The sequence below is a fragment of the Convolutriloba macropyga genome, chromosome 4 (genome assembly GCF_964194025.1).
Source record: "Convolutriloba macropyga chromosome 4, txConMacr16.3, whole genome shotgun sequence".
Lineage (NCBI taxonomy): Eukaryota > Metazoa > Xenacoelomorpha > Acoela > Convolutidae > Convolutriloba > Convolutriloba macropyga.
The window spans coordinates 73,007,796-73,034,164 of record NC_134471.1 but is presented as its reverse complement, the minus strand read 5'-3'; the positions used below and the strand labels follow the sequence as shown (position 1 = coordinate 73,034,164).

General features: G+C 35.2%; 1 protein-coding gene across 3 annotated transcripts in view; it reads right to left on the bottom strand.

The window, feature by feature from the left end:
- Positions 1–1,414: 1,414 nt before the first annotated feature.
- The window catches only part of LOC142338662 (serum paraoxonase/arylesterase 2-like), a 48,633-nt gene continuing 23,678 nt past the window's right edge, over positions 1,415–26,369 (bottom strand). Inside the window, exons 1-3 of one of the 3 annotated variants that reach the window (XM_075388516.1) lie at positions 20,438–21,043; positions 4,558–4,757; positions 1,415–2,439 (exon numbers count right to left, since the gene is read on the bottom strand). In XM_075388516.1, coding sequence (XP_075244631.1) covers positions 1,574–2,439; positions 4,558–4,757; positions 20,438–20,457 — 1,086 coding nt within the window. In that variant the 5' untranslated portion in view covers positions 20,458–21,043 and the 3' untranslated portion in view covers positions 1,415–1,573. Of the gene's footprint in view, positions 2,440–4,557; positions 4,758–20,437; positions 21,044–26,369 lie in introns of those variants that run through there. The other 2 variants (XM_075388517.1, XM_075388515.1) reach the window with 2 other exon arrangements.

Here is a 26,369-nt window from a genome sequence, read left to right as displayed (position 1 = left end):
TTGAGCACGTTCTTTGGCATGTGAAAAAACTCTGGAGAGGTCAAAGGTCAATATACAATTTTATTAAACAATCAGGAAGTAAAGATAGAAATACCAAGATTGATAAGTGGAAAGTTGACATTTGAAATGATATATCATTGTCCGTAACTAAATGTCTGTTTACAAATTTCCAATCGAGCGAAGCATTCGCTAAGTGATGTCGAATACTTTTTTTGACAAATCAAGCTCCGGCTTTAAACTTGGTTACGACTATAAGTTACGACTATGCAGTAGCTAAGCTATATTAGGTCCTCAACCTTTCCAGAGAATTTCAGAAAAAAACCGAAAATGTTCCGGAAAAGTTCTAGAAAACCAGAAAGTTCTCGGTCCAGACAATTTCTAAAAAATGGAAAGAACGCCCAAACATGCATCTGAGTTCTGATATTACCCAACTTGCATGCCATATTCATTCATTATAAATTTTGAGCTCAACTTTTTCCTGCGTGAACATTAAGCTATAGGTATTAAATTCGGATAATTTGGTTGCTTCTTAAATATTTACGTAGATCCCTTTTGAACTCAATGTATAGTAAATTAGCACCGTAGATGATGTTTTTTGTCTTTCATGTGTGGTTGCAAAATATGAGTAGCAAAAACTTAAGCGAATTAGGCAGTCCCTTTTGCAATCTTAATACATGTAGTAGGTATTCTGAGTGTAATTTAACACAGCGCTAAAAACTGCTGATGTTTTGCCGTTTTTGAAAACCGACTATAAACCGATTATTTCTTATTAGAGCAACCCTTTGCTCGTTATGTTGATTCTATGTCAATGCCATTATAGTGAGAGTAGAATTTAGGAATATGAGGGTTACGACCTCACAATTTCTGAATTGGTTACAACTTTGTGCTCTCCGCTGAGCCAACTGGTCCCAACTGCGAGAGCCTTTCGATGATCTCTTATATTGAGCTATCATTTCAAGCTCCATCTTATGATCACAACTTACTAAAGTGTATACTCTGACATTTCTTATTTGTTAATTACGGGGAATTGAGATACCAAACTTGTCATCAAAAGCTGTTTTGGTAGAAAATCCGATTCGTCAATTTGAATAATGTACTTTCAGAGTCTTCGACTGTTTGCGAAAATCTGAAAAAATAACTTCTGCTGAGAGATTGAAATTGTTTTCATTGCAGTCTAAAAATTGAATTCTATTCAATTCAGTTTAACACTGTCATGACTTTTGACGCATTTTCAGGTTCCGCGACTTATGTTATAGTAAGCCAATAAAATTTCTAGCGCAGACTTGAGCTCACTTTTGACGGAGTTTTTTTTACTCGTCTATGGGGCAGAACGAAGCTCGTGTCTGCGGAAGAAAACTATTTGCCTGTGCTGCAAAGTTGGTGCTTCTCAATGATGCCGTCTCTGATATGGAAATACTAGTCAATTAAGATTTTTATTTTCAATTCAAGTAACGAAAGCTACAACATTAATTTCTATCTTTTAGTGATAAAATAGCTCCAAAAATATTAATCGGGTGTAAGTAGGAAATTATCAAAAGGAGAAAATCTTTGCTCTAATGATCTGATATGAAGTCTATTTAACACAGTATGCGATCTTATCTGCAACAGTTCCAATGTACAATACATCATTACTGTAAACTGCAACACTCGAACCACTCACTATCGACCCATCATCCATAAAAACAGTTTCATACTCCCATTCACTTTTTATATCCTTGCGGAACACCCTGATCACGTGGGAGGGTGCATTGAGGTGATCAATATCTTTCGTGTAAACCAAGAAGTCATGCAACTTAACGTGGCAACCAATCAGAACTTCGTTTTCGGAGACGATGTTGATATTATCCGGGCTTGTCGGCACTATTAAACTGCTCACTAGTTTTAAGCTCCCATCAATTTGGTCAACTTCAAACTCATAAAAAGTATTAGAAAATGGATCGGCTAGAAAAATTTTTCTAGCAGACTTTAGAATTGCGACCCCATTCGCCTCAACGTAGCCGCGTGAAACATCAGTTGCGTTTCCGTTATTATAATGAACAAGTTTAGTAAAAGGAAGTCCAAGATATTTGGCAATTTGATCAACTCTAGAGTTGTAAAACTTGTCATTTGTTACGTAAAAGGAAGTGCGTGATGTAATTGTTACGTCATTGATGGTTCCGGTGATTCCAAGTTGCGCAACACTAGCGGATTTGTAATGTTTTATCTTTAGATTGTTTCCAGCTGTGTTCCAATCAAACATTTCAACGTAATCTTGATCAGGTCGATGATTGATAGCAAATAGAAGCCAGTTTTCTTTATCAACTTCCATCAAGTCAATTCCGTGAGGAACGAAATCGTACTTGAAGTTTTCAAATTGTAGTTCCTCAATTTTTGTTCCAGTGATTTTGATCAATTTGTCTCCCTTGTAGAAATTTGCCGTTCTCTGAAGTAAGTTCAAACCTAAAAAAATTCGCGTTTACATCACTGGAAATTTCATTCACATCACATTACAATCACGTTTTGAAAATTTTTTAATTGTAAATTCGAGATTAATCAACTTTTTTTGCTTGTTGGTAAGTAAAGAAAGAGCCGATGCTAACAGTGAACACCAAAGACGGAGAAATACTTTTTATTCTGTTCTAAAACAGTTTTTGGCAAGCTAACAAGTTAAAACACAATTTTTGTAGTGCTCAGATGTTCTTTTTCGGTGCTGTGTTCATGTTCATTATTTCATTTATGCAATCAATGTATTTTGTGCATTTTTTTGCATTTTTGAGTCGCGATTTTTGTGCATTTTTGAGTCGCGATTTTTTATTAGTCACACAAATATCTTATATGACGTGAAACGAAATATACCGTTTTTCCTGGTACGGTTCTCAAACAAAATCAAGCACGGTGGTAATATGAAGTCAAGGAATTCAAAAATCTATATCGTGGTAGTCTCAGGGAGAAATGCACCTGGCAAAACCTATTACCATAAAACATATTGGCATAACGCCAATATGATTGATGATCCTTGTATAACTATACGAAGTCATGTATTTTATAGAAAATTTAATGTTTTTAGAATATGTGCTGTACCTATATTCAGAAAAACTTGAAATAACAAGACAACAAAAAAAATTTTGTTGGAATATTTTCAGAGTGTTGGTTTTGTGCCAGATACATGAGGTTTTTTGCCTAAGTACAAAATTGACAACTTATTAACATTACGTGGCCAATTCTCGAAAAATCGATTAAACATTCTCGATTTTGTGGGGATTCTTCATTAAACATGTTTTAAGATTAGAGTTGCAATTGTGTGAAAACTAGTTACACTAGGCTAATTTAGTTGACATTTGTTTCTAAATTGGATATGATCCCAATCATTTTCCACAACGTGCATTTTGTGGCCTGCGCAAAAAATTTGTGACAACCATTCTTCACTAATTGTCACGCCATTAGGCACTACTAGTTTCCACACTATATGTATAATTCTTTTCAAATAATTATGATTGTTTTCACTTTTGCTTTTCGTACATTTTATGATGCTTCAATGAAAGATATTTTGATTCAAGTTCCTGTTTTACCAAGTTTTTTAAAGCAAAGAACATGAATTTTTTGATACAATGTTTACTGAAAATCAATCTGGATGAACCATATAGTCAAAGTATTTTTGCTTTTTAAGTTGAGATTTCAAACTTATTCAGCATTGAGCATAATGGTTACTGTTAAATTGATAATATCTTGAAACTATGATGATTCCCTCTCTTCTCACTAATTGTTTAGCTTCACATTTTTTTATTTGAGAGTAAATTATCACAGAAATTGAACGGCTTGGCATTCAATCAAGTGGTTTTTCTCGAAGGCAAAAATAAACTTTAACAACATGCTGATTAAACCTTACAGACTTTTCAAATACAAAGTCGAAGGTAAAATCAAAGTAAAATCAGAGTGTAACTTATTTTAAAATTTCAAGGTAGAGAATAATAAAAAACAGCTTTCCTTTTGCTTTAGCAGCATTGCGAACCTATACCAAAGATGAACTAAATATTTTTGCCCAAATGGGCAAAAAAACCGACAAAAATGAACAGGTGCATTACAAGTGTTGGAAACTAAAAAAAATGACAATTAGTTATTTCTATTCAAAATTTCCAATCATTTTTTAGATTTTTCTTTAAAAATAGTCAAGATCATTTTAATCAAAAATTCTGTTTTTTTTAAGTTTTTTTGTACAAACATCTAAAGACCTTTGTTCTTCATTCCTGAAAAATTGTCATTCGCCTGACCTATTAAAAAATAATTTTAGCTTTACTGGTGAACTGCAAAATTTTTGGCTTCTGTACCTTTTCTTAATGGTCGAATGCCGCCAGTTTAGCAGAATAATAAAAACTTTCGAGCCATTAAATAGCATACCAAGCTTATTAACCACTTAGCGAATTATTTTTTCTTTAATAAGCATAAAAAGAACGCGCAGGTTCTAGGTGGTCTCAAATTTGGATATACAGTTCTCATGTCTTTCATGAACCATATGTGTTCAGTATTTTGATTAAAATTGTATGGCAGGAATGGCTTTTTTGATGTCAGATTATCACGAACCCCCAGTTGAAGCAATGACAGATCCGTCCGGTCCCAGGGTTAGGTCTTCGCTTCCATGATAGTCTCCCTCGAGAACTTTACAAGTACCGGGGTGCACTACCTCAACTGTTCTCAACACACCATACTTGTCCATGTAATTGTACGTTCTCTCGGCTACCAGAAGAATCAATAAAGAGACAGAAATGAAGGCAACCGGGTGTCTGAAACAGGAATAATGAGAAATGCTTTAAGAGTTCCTCTAATTGATACCCAGTTTAAAGTGTAAGGTTCCAGATCAAAATTGAAAGTCTTAAGTTCTAAAGACTTTCATAGGCCAAAGTGACCTCTGAGGAGACCGTTTCAGGCAAAAGTTACCTACAAAATTTGCTGCTGAATTTTGTAGATAAAGATACGCATGCTTAGAATTCCGCATACGAAGAGATTCAAAAAATTCTAGTGATGGTGCGGGGCTTTACTGACCAAAATTACATAGTCGAGCTTCCTATTTGAAGTCTGTTTGTGGGTCGAGTAATAGTATATCAAAAGGCCAAATTAGACAAATTTATCAGTCGAGCATGGTCTTTTCTTGGATCGAGCGAATATCTTTTCATGATTTTTTTTAATATCCGTATTTTTCAAATTTTGTTGTTTTCTTTTTTGTTGCTTTCACTGAGCCATCGGCGAGACTGAACAGATTTGCACCAAGGCAGTCCAATTTATCTCAAAACGATAAAAAAAATTTGGCAATGTTTAGACGTTTTCCTCCAAAAAAAATGTCAAGTATCGCCTGTGACGAGTGACGATTTTTTTTATTTTTTTTAGTAGATCTTTGAAATTGCATCAGACGAAGGAGTATATTTGCTGACTACATTATAAGCATTAATGAGATACAATTTTGCATTTAGAATTTTTAAAGTTGAGCCAAAAACCAAGCAAATGAATCAAATTTTTCCTCGACTCGTTATTTGGGTCAAACTAAAGTTGAACATCAAATTTCGGGTATTAAACTCAATTTGACCTAAATTCCAGCAGCCAAAAATGGGTCGAGCTAATGTGGAGATTACGGTGAGAACAAGCGAATGTCTTCTTATAATCAATTTGGGTGGAGCATTGTCTTTTCATAAGTCGAGGCTGTAATCACCCTGTCATTTATAATTCCAAAAGAATTTGTGCAAATCATAAATTTTTGTTTATTTTATGTTAGTTTTTTGTATGCGTATGGATGAATAAAATATCATCTCTTGATGTAGAATTTTGTATTTTTGTCGTTAGAAGGCTTCTAGCTGGGGACTGGCTAGCGCCCAAAACTCTATCACAATTCCGAAAGATTCGTTTGGTAGTTCCTCTTGTTGTAGGGAGTGTACTGTGTTGTCCCCAAAAAATGTTGCTCTATCGGCTGCTTGAAAACTTCACTCTGGATAATTGAATTAATACTCAAAATATGTAATACCAGCAACGAGTAATGTTATATATAGCCAGAGACAGTTAATTGAGTATATTCAATAATCAAAAGGAATTTTTCTATCAAAACTAATTAACGATCCACACCAAATCAAACCAATTCAATCACTCTCTCCGCAGGTATCCACAAATCCGTCACTCTACTACTTTTCACCGATAACTGAAATAAGTTCTGCCTCCCAGTAGCTATGTTACTGGCCAGAAACTTATAATCTTCGCAACCAGCAATTTTGAAAAACGTTGCAGTTTCACTCACTGCAACTGCCAAATTATGTTCTTTCGCAAAGAACTCACTAAACAACTACAATTTTCTCACTCTGAGAATCAACTGCTCCACTTGAGTTTTCTCTCTCTCACAGTTTTGACTAACAAACTGCTGTGTCTCAGCCTCGTAAGTCTTTCTCTCAGACTTGCTCTCTCGCGTCTGCTGGTTTTTCTTGTTCTTAAGGGTACTCAACCTTATCAGTTTTTATCAGCAAAATGTAACGTGTCGTTCCTTTTAGAACGTTTTGACCTAACGTATAAGTGCAATAGTGGGCGTAGAAGGTCAGTCACGCGCTGCAGTTTATCTTATATAAATGTTTGCCTAATATGACCCGAAATTTTTGAACAACTCGCTTGATAAGTTCAAGATGCAACAAAACTTATGTTTCATGTCCAACAGTTCTTATACAAGTACATAAACTCTGTTTTATCCTTTTTCATGTTGCTAAAACTTGCCTGATTTAACCCAGGAATACGTTTGCTCCCCTGTGGTTCTGAGAATATTGTGTTTTAACGATCTGTCAATCATTTAAAAATCAGGGAAAACATAGTTCTTTCTGCCTTTTTCTTTGTTTACTTTAAAGGCCAAAAGAGCGGTTTCGGGTACGGAAAAAGCCTGTTGTTTTAAAGAATTGTCCTGGGAGTGATCAGTTAAAATTTCATGGTGATCGGACTTGAGGAAGTAGGGTTTTCAGGACTTGCGGGGGGGGTCGCTAAAATATGGACGCTTGGTTTTGCAACTTTTGAGTTTCTCTCTATCAGAAATTCCTTCAAACAGGCATTGTGCTCTTTTGGCTTTATCAATCTATTCTCTAGATCACTTCAGGGCAATAATTAGTCCCATCTCATACATTGAACTCACTTCATAACTCGTTTTTTTCCACCAAAAATTCTCTTTTGCTAATGTTTAGACCTTTTGAACCTCTAATACTTTAGTTACCTTTTTTTCTTGACAACAATGATTTCCTACAATGTGTAATTACCAAAACGATAGTAGTGTTACTTTTTCCGAGCTCTGATTCTAACTAGACACTATGATTTAACCAAAAATCCCCCGCTAAATGCGACTGACTGACAAAATTTGGATATAAGAACTCCAAAAACTAATTGCATTAATTCCCAAGATCTCTTCCAATTTTCTCCTGCAAAAACAAAACACTACTGAAATACTAATCTCACTAGTTCTCCTAAAATGGGGTTACCGGGTTTGGATTCAAAACACTATTGCAATAAAAAGCTAACAATTTTTCAAATCGTTTTATTTTCCTTTTCATTTCTTCATGCGTGTCCCTTCAACCATCTTTTTATTTTACTTAAATTTAATATGGATTCAAGCCCGTTTGATTTTTGTGCACAAAAGCCGAACACTTGCTGAACTACACCATTAAAGTATCAGTTTTTAACGATTAAAAGTCTCTTTTCTACAATTCGAAAAACAAAATATTGGTAAGTGCTTTTTCTTTCACATATAATAATTTGCTTTGTTTTTTCACAGAGTATGGTTTGTGACAACAACTTTACCTCTCTGTCTTTAACTGGTCTTCCCCACTCTGTGGGTAACTGTCAGAGGCTAACAAACATGTTTTTCGTTGGAAAAATACAATAAATTCGGCCGACAAATTCTTCAAAGCAAAACTTTTGTTTGTTTCCCTTTTTATGCACTAAATTTTCCTTGTTAAGATAACCTTTATATCTTTCCTGAAAACAGTAAGCAGTAACCCCAAACTAGTAGTTACTTATAGGGAATAAATACTCGCGTTTATCATATCAAAATGGCTATTAGAGGATGCATTTTTGGGATTTCGGGGAATTTATTTATTAAATTATCATTGTTTTTGCCAAGCCCTTCCATTCTTTTCTTTGGTATATTCATACTTGGTTTCTTCCGCTTAATGATCTTGGAGTTTGATTCTGACTATTTCTGACAACTTGATCACTTTGCAAATCTAATCTCCCTTTTGTTTACTTAAGATTTCACACCAACCTAAATCGCTCAAGTTCGCTCCTTTTGTTTACTTATCAAATACGCTCAAGATAAACTTCAAAACCTTGCAAATTAATTACTATTTCGAAATCCAAGTCCCTCTCTCAACTAGGGGTTAAGGACCCATGATTTATATCAATTCCACACTTGAGAAAATACTCTTTTTCGAAATACCATAAGTGGTCACAATATTTTTTGTATAATGTAATTGACTGGTGATACAATGCGATATTTTAAACAATTAACTCTTGGATACCTAGTAGAGAATCCCCCTTTGTGCCACAGTCTACCACAAATCTATTTGGCCTATAGTGCAAAAAGCCGAATTTCGGTTCAAGCGTATTTTCGGGCCACTATTCACTGCCATGCATCTTATGCGTTGTGGATGTAATCCGGAAATTAAGAGTTGGATATCATGACGATGTCACAACGCGCGCGAAGCGCGTCTACCGACCCGACCGTCGGTTTGGCTAATTAACCTAACACGGTTCCATTCTTTAAAAAAAAACATTATGCGCATACGTGGAAAATTTTTAGTGGTCTCTGATTGGTTAATATTTTGCTCCTTAAGTTCGATTGAAGAATTGCCCCCTTTTATAGAAGGTGGACCATTGTTGAAAACATTCAATTAATTTATTGGAATTTCAGAGTGATGTATCTAGGTGTTAAAACTGGTAAATATCAACAGCTATTTAAAAACAGTTGAAGTGTTTTTATTTCAAAATATGAACCTAATACTTGTGTTCAATTTTATAGAAGAAAAACATACGTGCCAGTTACTGTTTTGGTATCCGAGAAGATTTTGTCAACACCAATATTTTTTTCAATTAAGTTCAAATTTTTCAACCAAAATCAATTCTATTAAGAGACAAAAAAGTACAATTCTTGTTAGTTTGACAAAAAAATTAATCTCCTTTTAGTTGGAAAGGTGACGCACGGAGGGTCCGCTAATTGATTAAACAAATGGTTTGACACAGTTTTTAATAGGTTAATGAGTTAATAATATTTCTCAATAAGTGAAACAGCTACGTTTCGAGAGTCTTGCTTGGGAGACAAAAATTTTTTGAAATTAAATTGGTTAATATTGCTGTACCTCAACGTAGTGTACTAGGCCTTTTATACTTTTTTTCAGCAATAACTTTTGTTACAAAAAACGACATTAGTTTTCCTTTGCTCACAATCACACGTTGCTATGAAAAAACTGTTTTGTGATTTTATTAAAACAGATCGAAGCTCAATAACGGCAAGTTTAAATTGATAAAATTTTCAAAAAAACTGTGAAACTGAACAAAAAACATTTTATGTAATACCATTTAAATTTAAAAATCTCTGAGCTTTACAATTAATTGATTTGACTGCTTCAAATTTACAAGTCATTTATACTAGGGGTATTTCAAAATTGCGTGATGTCTGTTCTGCTAAAAATAGGAAGAACGACAAAAAGTGAATAACAAAAACTTCTTCAAAAATAAAGAATTTGAAAGTTTAGCAGAATTGAGGAATTACAAAAAGGTTTTCCTTAGAGAACACTTTGAACTAATGGAAAAAATTCCGACATGTATTCTCAAGAAAATGATTGAACAATTTAATTCAGGCCGTGGAATTTCTGAATCATTTGCTCTTAACAAAAAAGATATGCAGTTTATCATTAAAACCAAAACAAAAATTGAAAAAAAATCAGATTATTCAATCAATCTATTTTTACCTCTTGCATTTTCCATCTTCTTCAAAAACTTCTCAGACCTTCAATTTTGTTTTGGCGTTTCTCCTCAAAATGTAAAAAGGGTTAGTTCGCTGCGAAAATTTATTAATTTTATCATTTATCTGCTCATTTTGAATAATATTCAGATATGTGGTAACTTCTGCAATATCTGTTGTTTTGTAATGTAGCGACAACATTCGAAGGCAGGGTGTCTGCATAGTAATCTCTTAAAATACTGAGTAAAAAAAACAATTACTCTCAATCGGTTTTTTCATACTTTGTGGATTATTACTATTTTATTTTATAATTTTTAATCTCTTTATTGTAATCGCATAAGTGATTTGATCAAAATTATTTTTTTCAAAGAATAAACATTCAAATTTTAGCATAAGCAAGCACAGCGATTTTTTCCCACCCAGTTTGAGGTCCCAGGCGGAATTTCGATATGTCTGGACCGTCCCAGATGGAAATTGTCTATGAACAGACTTTCGTGCGTTTTTTTGTCCAGATTTTTGTCCGTTCACCAGACCATTTGCGGGTTCATTCGACTTTAGTGCGTTTATCAGACTTTCTCGCGTTCATTGGACTTTTGTGCGTTCGTCAAACTTTCGAGCGTTCAATTTCAAACTTTAGTTGATCCAATCGGACCAAACCTGGTGAGAAGTATCCCCACTGTAAGTTGTAAGTTAAGTCTACCTCAAAATGAATTTTTGGTGTTGCTTGTCTAGAAAAAAGTTCTTTTTCACTGATATACTTTTTAAAAGTGTTTTTATCGAGTCAGGGAGTTTGTTGAACTAAAAACAAATTTGAAATTGATTAACCCCAGTGCATAATAAGTCAGACACAAAAAATCTTTTCATATAGCGTGACCAAAAATCGTTATATTTCCAGACAAAATTTGCGCATTCTTCCGTGTTTCCAGACTATTTAAATTTGAACGCAGGACACCCCCTTCGTGTGTTAATCTGGGTCCGGACATATCGACTTTCCTTCTGGGACCTCAACCTGGGCAAAAATTTCCGTAACCCTATATATGCTGGATGAGATAGATAGTGACCTTGAGTGAAATTGATAACTGAATATGAAAGCTCAAAGTGTGTGTGTGTTCATTGTGTTTGATAAAATGTTGATAAGAATTAGTTAGTTTAGTTTTTTCAGTTATTTCATAAGCTAAATAATGCCTATAAAACTTGGAATACGAGAAACATAAATTACCAGTAAATGTTTTGTCGTACAGATTAGCAATCTGTAGGTTGAGTTGATTCGCGTTGCCGATTTATTCAAACTTAGTGTTCCAATTTGTTGGCTTATTCGCGGAGCGAATCCACACTTAATTTTGATGCTTGTTGAAATTATAATCTGAATACAGAATTATTGTAGATTTGGCGGAGCGACAGTTCGTTCTCTATTCGAATGGTTATTTCGCTTACCGAAATAAGCTTAATTTGTATCTTATCTGAATTAAGACTTTAGCGGAGCGGAATCTAGTTTAAGAGAGAGACAACTAAATTGAATTCAGAAAATGAACAGAATGATTCCAAAATAAGATTAACTAAACTGATCAACAATTTGTTCACAATACTACATTTCCAACTGCGGCAATTTAAAATCACGAGACAACATGAACAGACAAAAGATATCATACACAGGATGTAAACAAAATTAAAAGTGGGAAAACATAAGATTTGATCTTCAGAACAAGAACTAAATGATGAATGAAATAATGGTAAATGAAAATGAACTAAATTGATTTAACTTAAAATGAACTTGATTAGCTGCACCAAATCAATAGCCCCCAGACTAATATGTACTATTGTACCACATTTCCCCCTTGACGAAAATAAATGACAAAGTTATTTATCAATAAATTAATCATCATATGTACTGGTTAAATAAATAATGCTATATTGTTTTGAATCAAAATTGTTTTAAATGTCAACAGTTTTGGTTAAATGTTTTAGTCGCTATCACTTTCATAATATCTTTCGGCCTCACCGACCGTCATCGATGATTCTGGTCCTTCAAAATTTGGCGAGACGTAGAATTGCGTAGGATACGATTGTGTTGGTGAACATGGGCCGACTGTAAAGTCAGTTTCGCTTTGATGAGTGTGGGCAGCGGCTGTCTTTATGGCGGAGATTATCGATTTGTTTTGGATTTGTTGTTGCTTGATGATTTGTCTTCTTTTGTTTCTCGCAATTACACCAGGACTGGATGTTGTAGGGGGACAAGTTTGTACTGATGTGACGGATTCATCTAATTTGGTAACCGAGGGTGTTGAACGTTTTCGTTTTGAAGGAATTAATGCTGCAGAGGCTTTTGTAGCGGCTTTACGTTTTGGTCTGCTAGGTGGCTCCGCTATAACAATTGAAGTATATGGCATCTCCATTGGCACCGCGAAATCACTTCTTAATTCGGTGGGTTGTTTTGGCGGTGCTGTTGATAATGATCTTTTTGGTTTAGTGGGCATTTGTACCCGAAGAGCGCGTGTGAAATTAGAATGTATTGAAGAAACCGTACTGACATCATCGGCAAATTTTCTGTGCTTCATGCGTTTTCCTCCCTCTAGCTTCTTCCTTGATTCTTTCGCGTGATGGCTGATCAGTTCCTCGGTTGTTTTTCCCGTTGGTATCTTTGGACGTCGATTTGCGTAGACCTGTAGTTCGGTTTGACGTTCGGCTTTTGTGCCAAATTTTGCTATGTCTGAATTTCTGATAGTTACGTCTCTTTTTCCTGGTTCTTTAATGACTGAGATGAATGTATTCGTTTTTACTACCGACGATCTAGGCGCTAACACGTCGTATAAGCCATCGAGACTTTTCTTTGATCGTTTTGTGCGCGGTCTCTTTTTCGCAAGTTTTACTTCTAATGAAGCTTCTGTTCGTGGTACTGATTGTCCAACGTCTGGGTGGGGAATCACTCTTGATTCCTTGTTCGGGTCCTCGTTTTTTTTGTCGCATCTTTGCTCAGTCTGTCTTTGTTCATCTCAATTCCTGTGTCGCTGCGTCCTTCATTGTTCCAATTTTCATCAGCAATGAGTTCCTCCCATCGGACAGTCTCCAAATCTAAATATTTATTTAAAAATTTATGTAAGTTAGACATTTTGGATCTGGTTTAGTCGTTATATTACTTAACGGAGTATTCGCCTTTCTACCAAAATGTGCCTCAAATGGTGATATATTAATAGTCTTTTGACGACATGTTCGGAGCTGATAAATTATTGAATGCTTTCACATTGAATTGATTTCGCGCCGCCGTTTTAAAGCAAGCTAATTGATTCTTGATTGTTTGAATTAGCCTTTCAACTAAGCCAATTGCTCTGTGATCGTGTATTGGAGCTTCAATTAACTGTATGTTATTTTGACTACAAAATTTTTTAACTTGTTGTCCCGTTTGGCATCGAGCTTGATCCAATCTAATTGCACGGGGTATACCGTGCAGCAAAACATATTCTTGAAGAAATTCCAAAATATTATCTGCATTAGCTCTATCAAATACTTCTGCTGTTGGAAATTTTGAAAATCGATCAAAACATGCAAGAAAGTAAATCTCTTGATTTTTTTCATTATAGATTGGTCCTCCAAAATCAATTTGAATTTATTCATTTGGAACTTTGCAAATCTTTAACGGTGCCCATTTAATAGCAGGTACAACAGATTTTGACCAATCAGACTTTTACCAATCTTGACACAGGGGTTGCATTTTGCAGTTTCTGTAGCTATGTCCCTGTGCATAAATGGCCACCACGCGTGAGTTGCCATATCGGTCATCCCCATGTTCCAGGATGAGTTGCATGGATGGCGTCTACGTATGCGTCTTTGATTGCATGGGGAAGGGCTATCCTGTCGTAAATGCAGACACATCCATTCTTAAAATGTATCTCTTTCCAGAAGGAATGTATATAGGGTGATATCTGCTTGCATTGGTCCTCATTTTTGGTCAGAATGCAATCTCGTATCTCTTTCAGAATCGCATCCTTAGTTGTAAGGCTAGCCATCAGGGAACTGGAAAAGATCTTTGAGAGAGCGAAATTGAAGGAGATCAAATAGAGATCATCTACTGAAGGCGAAGTGACTGTTGTCGTATCAGTGGTAGGTGTGATTGGCGTTGCGGGTACTGCTTGGGCTGATGACGTTCCTGCTTCGTCTGCAAATCGTACTCTGGAGGGTGTCGATTGTTTGACTTGCATCAAGGTTTCATCGTCGGAATTTGATTGAGACATCATGTAGACTTTATTGAATTTGTCTGCGATTCGTTGGAAATTGTTTAATTCAGGTAGCGACTGTTTGGTAGAACGATTCAAGGCAAAAATCGAGTGAGGAATGTTAGCTGTCTCGATTTGGATATTGGAATCTAAGTTATTTGGTGTTAATTCGTTAATTGAGTTATCATTATTCGTAATTGTAGAATATTCTGGATTTCGCGGAGCGAAGTCACTGCATAATTTGTTAGAGGAATTTGGATCATTTGAGGCTCATTCTGTTAGCGGATTTCGCGCTGCAAAATCGACGTAATTTTAGGCATTTAATACGAAGCGTTTCGCACCGCGTTTAATTACATCCAATTTTGCTACTATAAATTGCTTGTCATATGCAGATATATTAACGGTTTTTTGTTGCGGGTCGTGAGAGGTATAATCCACTAATCCCATTTTTGAGCCAGGGAGATGATCAATTGAAAAATCAAATGGTAGTAATCGACCTACCCAACGTGTCAATCTACTATTATAAGATTTGTTAGATCTGTTCTCTCTCATGATTGAGAGAAGAGCCCTATGATCATTTATTACAGTAAAGGGTTTGCCGTATAAATAATATTTAAAGTGTTCCACGGACCAGACAACACCCAAAAGTTCGAGCTCATTTATGCTATATCTGTCCTCAACAGAATTCAAGATTCGTGACGCAAATGCTACTGTATGCCAACCATTAGGTGTTCGTTGTTCTAATGCACATCCCAAACACTTACGTGAAGCATCGCATTTAATTCGTGTTTCTAATTCCGGGTTAAAAAGTTTGTTTTCGGTAGTTTCCGCAATTTGTTCTTTAATCAATGAGAACTGTTTTTCATGCTCGTCTGTCCAGAGAAATTTTGAATTTTTCTTCAGCAGAGGTCGGAGGGGGTAGCATAGTTGTGACAAATTTGGAATCAGTTTTCCTAAATGACTTACTGAACCCATAAACGATCGAAGTTTTTTAAGATTGGTAGGTGCTGATAATTTCCCCATTGCATCCGTTTTATTTGATAGTGGAGTTACACCTGATTGTGTAATATTATGTCCAAGCCATTCGATTTTTTCTTTTGCGAAGTGACATTGTGACTGATCCTTTTTCACTGTAATGACTATTGGAGAGATAAAAAATTGATAAGAACAATTGGTCAGTTTTTCTATATGTTCTTCGTTTAGCAATTTTTCAAGTTCAATTTTCACTTTCGGTTGAAGATGTATTGGCATTTTTCTTCCTTTTTGATGTGTCACTCGATAATTTTTGTGAAACTTTGAGTTATCCGTGTGATGTTTAGATTTTCCAATTTTTTTGCTAACGACCTTTTTATCGCACAAGTTTGATCTATGTTATTGACTTCTACATTCGCGCAAGGTTTCTGCGATATTATTATGCCTAATTGATCAAAAAGGTCTCGTCCGCGAATTGGTCGGAAACCATCAGCTACGACCGTAATTTTTGCTTTCTGAATTTTCCAATCGTTGCATCGAACTGGCGTTTTCAAAGTGCCTAGAGTTTTGACAATGTCATTAGAAAAATACTTTACTTCTGATGGTTTTTTCTCTGACCATTTTGATTGCGGACAGTTATACATTATTTCTTTAGCGAGCGACATATTAATAATAGTGCGACCGCTGCCCGAATCGAGAAGCAGATCACAATCTGTATTTCCGATCGTTATCATCATATTTTTCAGTGCTGCTTGCGGTGAATTAATATTTTCTACTGTCGCAACGTAATTGTCGTCTGAAGAATCATAATCCGAACTAATTTGCTCGTTATAATTTATATAATTAACGTTTTGACTTTCCTGACTTGAATTTTGATCCGAAATTCCAGCAGTTTCTATATTATTAATACGATTATTTTGTTGTGTATTTCGTGCAGTGTTAAGTTTTTTTCGACATACCTTTGCGAAGTGATTGAGCAAACCACAGTGATTACATTTCTTACCCGTAGCAGGGCAAACCTGGCGATGCGTTGGTGTCCAAGACTGACCACAACCACGACATTGACCAACTGATGCACGGTTCACTACTGTTCTGCCTGATTGATTACCACGCACACTCGGGCCGCGAAATCGATTGATTGATTGTATTGCGTTTACTGTACTGCCAGTTGCATTGTTATTGGATGATATTCTCTGCTGGTTCTGGTGGCCCATTTCCATATTGACTGCAATACTGAGTGCTCTTTCTGGGTCAACTGTATCGCGGAGAAGTTCCCGTTGAATATCATCATCCAACATGTTTGTGATGAAGATGTCCCTGCTGATTACCTCCTCACGATTTTCAAAATCACAATTTTCAGCCAATTCTTTCAAGATGCTGTAGAATTGTTCTACTGTTTCACCCTTTTTCTGCTTTCGAGAAAAGAACACATATCGATCGAAAGTGATATTTCGTGGACGGACAAAAGCTATCTCCATCATCTCCCAAAGTTTGAGGGTAGACAGGTCATAGATATTGTCATGAGGAAATTTTTGTGTTAGCAAACGTCTTCCCTCTGTACCAATGCTTAGGTATAGAAGACACACACATTTTTGGTCGCAAAGATTCCATGGCGGTTCTCCGCATAGTACTCCCGCTTCTGTTAATTTTTGACATTTTAACTCCCATTGCAACTTCAATTGACTGTTTCGCATCTGACGGTCTCTCTCCGTTTCCATTGTGGCATCTTCAATTGCTGATTCATACCTTGGTTCCGCTGGTAGTCGAACCGTCGTAGGTTTCGGTTGTAACGGATCGCAAGTTTGACCTGGATCCGCCATTTTTCCCATCTGATTGGTGGGTCCGACGTTGGACGTTCCCAAAATGGTTCTATCGACAATGGTGTTTTTCGAGATTCTCGAGCTGACTGCGCCATGTCGTACAGATTAGCAATCTGAGGTTGAGTTGATTCGCGGTGCCAATTTATTCAAACTTAGTGTTCCAATTTGTTGGCTTATTCGCGGAGCGAATCGACACTTCCTAAATGATTTACTGAACCCATAAACGATCGAAGTTTTTTAAGATTGGTAGGTGCTGATAATTTCCCCATTGCATCCGTTTTATTTGATAGTGGAGTTACACCTGATTGTGTAATATTATGTCCAAGCCATTCGATTTTTTCTTTTGCGAAGTGACATTGTGACTGATCCTTTTTCACTGTAATGACTATTGGAGAGATAAAAAATTGATAAGAACAATTGGTCAGTTTTTCTATATGTTCTTCGTTTAGCAATTTTTCAAGTTCAATTTTCACTTTCGGTTGAAGATGTATTGGCATTTTTCTTCCTTTTTGATGTGTCACTCGATAATTTTTGTGAAACTTTGAGTTATCCGTGTGATGTTTAGATTTTCCAATTTTTTTGCTAACGACCTTTTTATCGCACAAGTTTGATCTATGTTATTGACTTCTACATTCGGGCAAGGTTTCTGCGATATTATTATGCCTAATTGATCAAAAAGGTCTCGTCCGCGAATTGGTCGGAAACCATCAGCTACGACCGTAATTTTTGCTTTCTGAATTTTCCAATCGTTGCATCGAACTGGCGTTTTCAAAGTGCCTAGAGTTTTGACAATGTCATTAGAAAAATACTTTACTTCTGATGGTTTTTTCTCTGACCATTTTGATTGCGGACAGTTATACATTATTTCTTTAGCGAGCGACATATTAATAATAGTGCGACCGCTGCCCGAATCGAGAAGCAGATCACAATCTGTATTTCCGATCGTTATCATCATATTTTTCAGTGCTGCTTGCGGTGAATTAATATTTTCTACTGTCGCAACGTAATTGTCGTCTGAAGAATCATAATCCGAACTAATTTGCTCGTTATAATTTATATAATTAACGTTTTGACTTTCCTGACTTGAACTTTGATCCGAAATTCCAGCAGTTTCTATATTATTAATACGATTATTTTGTTGTGTATTTCGTGCAGTGTTAAGTTTTTTTCGACATACCTTTGCGAAGTGATTGAGCAAACCACAGTGAATACATTTCTTACCCGTAGCAGGGCAAACCTGGCGATGCGTTGGTGTCCAAGACTGACCACAACCACGACATTGACCAACTGATGCACGGTTCACTACTGTTCTGCCTGATTGATTACCACGCACACTCGGGCCGCGAAATCGATTGATTGATTGTATTGCGTTTACTGTACTGCCAGTTGCATTGTTATTGGATGATATTCTCTGCTGGTTCTGGTGGCCCATTTCCATATTGACTGCAATACTGAGTGCTCTTTCTGGGTCAACTGTATCGCGGAGAAGTTCCCGTTGAATATCATCATCCAACATGTTTGTGATGAAGATGTCCCTGATGATTACCTCCTCACGATTTTCAAAATCACAATTTTCAGCCAATTCTTTCAAGATGCTGTAGAATTGTTCTACTGTTTCACCCTTTTTCTGCTTTCGAGAAAAGAACACATATCGATCGAAAGTGATATTTCGTGGACGGACAAAAGCTATCTCCATCATCTCCCAAAGTTTGAGGGTAGACAGGTCATAGATATTGTCATGAGGAAATTTTTGTGTTAGCAAACGTCTTCCCTCTGTACCAATGCTTAGGTATAGAAGACACACACATTTTTGGTCGCAAAGATTCCATGGCGGTTCTCCGCATAGTACTCCCGCTTCTGTTAATTTTTGACATTTTAACTCCCATTGCAACTTCAATTGACTGTTTGCATCTGACGGTCTCTCTCCTTTTCCATTGTGGCATCTTCAATTGCTGATTCATACCTTGGTTCCGCTGGTAGTCGAACCGTCGTAGGTTTCGGTTGTAACGGATCGCAAGTTTGACCTGGATCCGCCATTTTTCCCATCTGATTGGTGGGTCCGACGTTGGACGTTCCCAAAATGGTTCTATCGACAATGGTGTTTTTCGAGATTCTCGAGCTGACTGCGCCATGTCGTACAGATTAGCAATCTGAGATTGAGTTGATTCGCGGTGCCAATTTATTCAAACTTAGTGTTCCAATTTGTTGGCTTATTCGCGGAGCGAATCGACACTTAATTTTGATGCTTGTTGAAATTATTTTCTGAATACAGAATTATTGTAGATTTGGCGGAGCGACAGTTCGTTCTCTATTCGAATGGTTATTTCGCTTACCGAAATAAGCTTAATTTGTATCTTATCTGAATTAAGACTTTAGCGGAGCGGAATCTAGTTTAAGAGAGAGACAACTAAATTGAATTCAGAAAATGAACAGAATGATTCCAAAATAAGATTAACTAAACTGATCAACAATTTGTTCACAATACTACAAGTCCAATTGCGTCAACTTAAAATCACGAGACAACATGAACAGACAAAAGATACACAGGATGTAAACAAAATTAAAAGTGTAAAAACATAAGATTTGATCTTCAGAACAAGAACTAAATGATGAATGAAATAATGGTAAATGAAAATGAACTAAATTGATTTAACTTAAAATGAACTTGATTGGCTGCACCAAATCAATAGCCCCCAGACTAATATGTACTATTGTACCACATGTTTCCTTCCCGTTCATTTAACGATGCTTGTATGAGAAATAGCGAAAAAAATGAATTTTTCGTCTAAACAGCATCGATCTGTTCTGTGTGAAAACAATACGAATATCACGCCCATAAGCATTCTAAAACAGATCAAAAACCGGCACAGTTGGACAAATAGCTGGACCGATCCAGAAATTATAAAGCCAGATAAAGTGCTGATGGCCAGACATGCAGGCGAAATTATACTAATATTGGATTCTAACCAGAATCTTTTACTTGCCAGCTTAGCGTGAAAAATATTGCACCAGCTGGCCTTTGACTCCAGAATTGGGGCATCTCTTATAACCCATTTTCTTGTTTTCTTGTTCCTCACGGCTGAATCTATCTACTAAAGCTTAATCTATCTTCTAGCCAAGCTATCCGAGGTTGAGGTTCCATACCGAAACAGGTATGTCCGGACCGTCTCAGACGGACAGATCTTATGTCCGGACTTTCGTGCGTTCACCAGACTTTTGTGCGTTCATTTTCAGACTTTCTTGCGTTCAACAGGATTTCGTGTGTTCATCTTCTGTCTGGACCTCGACCTTGGATGTCAAACGTATTTATAGCGCACAATTCACATTAGGTTGTTCTCTCTCAACCTTCCAACATACAGTTTCAGAATTTTCGGTAAAAAGAAGCAGAGCTAATTTCTATGTTTACCAGAAAGTGATAAAAATTTTAATATGGCTGTAAATATTTTAAACTCTGATTTCAAACATGTTAAGTTTCAATGAGCGAAAGCTCTAACCTTCCACGTACCAGCTCCATGACAAAGAACTGCTGAAAATTAAGAACTGCTGCTATAGAAATAAAAACGATTGATTTTAAATCCAGACTTTCGTAATTCAACTAATAAATGTAAACATAGATGGGTTCAAAGAACAATGAGGGTGTAATCGTGATAAACTTATCTAGTTATACCTACAACCCAAATATTTACCGGTAAACAGTAGTTAGTAATATCATAGAGCATAAATTAATAACTACCGAAAGTTTTTAATTAATTACTTGCACTGATATTTACTAGCTTATATTTCAATGATATAAAGCAATCCTATTTTTCTTGAAAACCAATTGACGTTTGGATCTGTCCTATGTTTAAGAACAATTGAAACGATGTATTATTAAGTTCAAATGATCCAAAATAATTATAAATCATTGATTTTTCGATGCAGTTGATTTCAGGACTATATAAGAGAACTACAAGTTAAACAATATAAAAACAAAATTTAACGTAAATGAACGTAAAAAATGCATGCGACAGGTCTACGTAAAAAATTACCACGCTCAAAGAAAGCAGCAAAAACGCTGAATAAGTGCGACGTAGCATTTTGTACTGTGCGCAAAATTGTTCAAGCTATACATTATCTCAATGTGTACACTTAAGCGCTGACTAAAAAATCTAGTGCATAAATTAAGCATATACACTGTGTTTCTCTGAAAAATAACACATAAATAATTTCTTAGTTTACACATATCGCGAGTTCGCTCAAATCGTGCACAGATCAACGTAAAATAGATTACTGATGCCATGAAATGCATGGAAAAGAGTCTCGGCGTGAAAAATTGACGTGAAAAATTTTAAAAAATGAATAGTTTTTTCAAAAAAGACTCAATATTCGTTTTTCGACACCAAAAAGAAGCGAATAACATCCTCGCTAATGAGTCGCAAGATTATTAACAATAACTGGTCAAATATTACGACGAAAATGAACATAATCAAGGTAAGAGACGAATGTTCACAAAAGCATTAAATCTCTTCAACCACTGGAAAATAACCAAGATTTAAAAAAATTTGTTTTTAAAATTTTACGTTGGAATGTCTTTTAGAAAAGTCACAAGTACATGGTTGTCACAGTGGGTAGTTGGGAAACAAAACAAAAAAACATTAAGCCAGTAAGACTGCGTTAGTAAACTGTCGACAGAATTTATTTTGAGAATTTATTATTGAGAATTTAATATTGACAGAATTAATAATTGAGAATAAGGGTCAGGGCGACAAAAAATTCTCAGCAGACCACTCTTTTAAAAAGGCTTCAATGCTATATGACTGGAAGCTGTCATTAATGATACTAATACACAAATGGAAACAAAAAAGATAAAAAAAAGTGGCGAAAATAAAAAATCGACTCATTTAATACGACAAGCAGTTTCATAGTCACCAGAAGCAAGAAGTATTTTTTAAAAACTTATAAAAATGCGTTAATGTCTCCTTAGGTTGTTCAATGGGCCTTTCATCACTAATAATTTGTGATAACACATCAACAGAGCAATAACGAAGGTGGAAACTGGAGACAAACTGAACGAAAAGACATGGTTTTGAAGCCTCAAAAATAGAAAATTGCCGACCAAAAACATTAAGTAAGTTTATTTATTCGACATCAGGGAAGCTCAATGGTGCCTGTCATTGTGAGATATATCGACCAGAAACCTAAAAATACAATTAAAAGGCAATATTCAAAATTCAAAAAGTGTTTACAAAAACACCTTGGCCATGAAAACCATAAACTGTTAATTGAATAAACGCAATAGATGTTAGTTATGAAACCTCAGAGATTCCAGTTGTCTTCACGTTAATTAATTTTGGTGATGGATCTCACAAGTAGCAACAATTTCTTGTGATTGATAAATTCAACAAAAATTCTTGTGTCACAGTAACAAAAAACAGGTAAATTTGTCAAAAAACAATAAGAGGTCTCATACTTCAGAGCACTAAAAATTTGTTTGCGGAAAATCAAGAGGAAAAACGGCAAAAAACAGCAGTCAAATTGCAGCAAGAGAGAAAAAAACAACTCTAAATGAAAAATTGTCAACAAAGAAAAAAACTTCTCGCCAAGAAAAAAACTTCTCGCCAAAACACCTCAGAGATTCCAGTTGTCTTCACGTTAATTAATTTTGGTGATGGATCTCACAAGTAGCAACAATTTCTTGTGATTGATAAATTCAACAAAAATTCTTGTGTCACAGTAACAAAAAACAGGTAAATTTGTCAAAAAACAATAAGAGGTCTCATACTTCAGAGCACTAAAAATTTGTTCGCGGAAAATCAAGAGGAAAAACGGCAAAAAACAGCAGTCAAATTGCAGCAAGAGAGAAAAAAACAACTCTAAATGAAAAATTGTCAACAAAGAAAAAAAAACTTCTCGCCAAGAAAAAAATTTCTCGCCAAAAAACCTCAGAGATTCCAGTTGTCTTCACGTTAATTAATTTTGGTGATGGATCTCACAAGTAGCAACAATTTCTTGTGATTGATAAATTCAACAAAAATTCTTGTGTCAAAGTAACAAAGAACAGAAAAATTTGTCAAAAAACAATAAGAGGTCTCATACTTCAGAGCACTAAAAATTTGTTTGCGGAAAATCAAGAGGAAAAACGGCAAAAAACAGCAGTCAAATTGCAGCAAGAGAGAAAAAAACAACTCTAAATGAAAAATTGTCAACAAAGAAAAAAACTTCTCGCCAAGAAAAAAACTTCTCGCCAAAACACCTCAGAGATTCCAGTTGTCTTCACGTTAATTAATTTTGGTGATGGATCTCACAAGTAGCAACAATTTCTTGTGATTGATAAATTCAACAAAAATTCTTGTGTCACAGTAACAAAAAACAGGTAAATTTGTCAAAAAACAATAAGAGGTCTCATACTTCAGAGCACTAAAAATTTGTTCGCGGAAAATCAAGAGGAAAAACGGCAAAAAACAGCAGTCAAATTGCAGCAAGAGAGAAAAAAACAACTCTAAATGAAAAATTGTCAACAAAGAAAAAAAAACTTCTCGCCAAGAAAAAAATTTCTCGCCAAAAAACTTCAGAGATTCCAGTTGTCTTCACGTTAATTAATTTTGGTGATGGATCTCACAAGTAGCAACAATTTCTTGTGATTGATAAATTCAACAAAAATTCTTGTGTCACAGTAACAAAGAACAGGTAAATTTGTCAAAAAACAATAAGAGGTCTCATACTTCAGAGCACTAAAAATTTGTTCGCGGAAAATCAAGAGGAAAAACGGCAAAAAACAGCAGTCAAATTGCAGCAAGAGAGGAAAAAACAACTCTAAATGAAAAATTGTCAACAAAGAAAAAAACTTCTCGCCAAGAAAAAAACTTCTCGCCAAAACACCTCAGAGATTCCAGTTGTCTTCACGTTAATTAATTTTGGTGATGGATCTCACAAGTAGCAACAATTTCTTGTGATTGATAAATTCAACAAAAATTCTTGTGTCACAGTAACAAAAAACAGGTAAATTTGTCAAAAAACAATAAGAGGTCTCATACTTCAGAGCACTAAAAATTTGTTCGCGGAAAATCAAGAGGAAAAACGGCAAAAAACAGCAGTCAAATTGCAGCAAGAGAGAAAAAAACAACTCTAAATGAAAAATTGTCAACAAAGAAAAAAACTTCTCGCCAATCTAAGAGCAAGTTCAAGAAATCTATCGCTACAAAATTACTTTTTTTTGTTTTTTTAGAGCTACTAAATTCACTGATAAACTTCGATTTCTCATTGACATTATTGATTTCAAAAAATCTCAGGATCTAAATAAAGATAGCTCAACCGTATAAGCCAAACTCTCTCGCTCGCAAAGAGGACAACGAGATCAACAAAGATGTTATCACAAAAATATTAGAGTCTATTAGAGTCTATTAGAGTCTATCGGGTGTTATTTTTTAAAATATTAAATTGTCGCTAATATTGACTTAGTTGGACTGATACATCTCAGAATGGTCAAATTTACTCTAAATTTGACCAGAGTAACGTTATGCAGCGAATGATTACAAAAAAAATAGAAATGTTTAACTTGATTAAAAAGGAAATTGAACAAGTTTTTTAGTTATAATATTACATTTGTTGGGCTTTTCAAAAAAGTTTTCGAAAAATAGTTGCGCTTAACTTAAGAGCACATTGGCAAAAGTTTGACCACCAAACCGAACAACTATTACCTTCAATGTGTTTAATATTTCAGAACTGCAAAAGTTGTCTCCTAATTGGAGGTAGCCAAAACGTTTCGAAAACATCAAAAACCAGACAACCAGACAAATAAGGGAAAAGTTCAAAAATTCATAGTGTCATTGTCAGTAAATTCCGAATCAGAACTAAAACTCTGAACTATTAAGACTGCATTAGACACCGGATGAGATCTGTTATTTTTAAGAATCAGAAAAACAGTCAATTTGGAGTCTGGAGAAGAAAGTCAAGCTTTAATAAATTCTTGAAGCACATAAAAGTAAATCAAAAAGTTTTTTTTTTCATATTATTCGCCTGACGGATTTTCCCAAGAAAAAAATAGTCGGTTAGATTTCTCCTAAAAATTTGAACAAATAAGTCCTCCCTCCACTAAGTGCCTAGGGATCAAAAAAGGTTCTTACTTTAAGAGTCGGAAACAAAAAGCTTTTTTTCAATTATACCAATTCTCGTATACTTGAAAGAAAAGTGCTTCAAACATTTATTTAGGCACAAATTTGCAGACTTTAAATTTTAAGTTGGAAAAGTTTTGTAGCTCTCGTAAAACTTGAAAGAAAAGTGCTTCGAACATTTACTTAGGCACAAATTTGCAGAATTTAAGTTTTAAGTTGAAAAAGTTTTGTACCTTATTGCTGGAATGGTATTTTTTGAAAAAACAACAGTTTTTTGCTCTAACTTATGGTAACAGACTTTTTAATGCAAAACATTTTGTCTTCAGCTAAACCAATGTGAGAGGTAGATAGTCTTTATTGTAGGTGAGCTAATAAAATGCAATCGGAAGCAGTTGACTTTGTAATTTTATCGATGCTCTATTTTTTTTCCAAGCTTTCATCAGATATCCGAATTATATTCGACAATTTCTGTTTTCTCTTTCATTTTCCCCCCTATGCTAAGAAAAATAAGAAAGAGAATATACTGAAAACGCTGATTTCACTAAAAGCGTTTGCATTACTGCACTGCAAAGTGCAACTTGATCAAGAAAAATTGCGACTTGCAACAATCTTACAAACTTCTGAATTTTCCTTCCTTAATCTTCAGCTTTACACCAAATTCTTTTTACAAGTTTTGTTGGGCCTTGTTCTCACCCCAGAAAAATACAATCGATGCGATTACCAAAGTTTTCACTTGCCAAAATTGTTTGGATTTATTATAAACATTGCGCTGAAATTCGATTACTTCTGAAATGTGGATTCGCAGTCTAGAATATATTGGAATTTTTCTTTTTCTAGCAAGAATTTGCATAAAGTTGCTCATCTTCAGTTTTTTGAATATTGCTGGACTGTGCTCAGGTGGTGATGAACTTCTATAGAAACTGTTCTGATTTTATATAAAAAAGCAATTTAATTCAGAATTATGGTGGAAAACAAATCTTCCTGCGCATTTTCTGTTGTTTAAAAAACTAACGTGGTAAGGAACTTTTTTTTTGTATTATGCAGCAAACCTTATGGTGAAATTCTGGTTTTCCTGCAAAAATTATAGATTGAATTCTTTGAGTTGTTCAGAAAACATGTAAATGTGCACTGAATGTGCTAATTCTAAAAATATCGATCGGTTTCCTGTAAAAAAAATGGCGCGAATTTTTGCAATCTTTGAGCTGAATTAATGTAGGAAATCTAATGAAAGCACTGATTCGTCTGTTCTTCAAAATGAAATTTAATTAAGGAATCTGATCAGCAGTTAAACAACTGACATATTCACACAATTTCTGTTCAGAATTTCCAGCCTTTC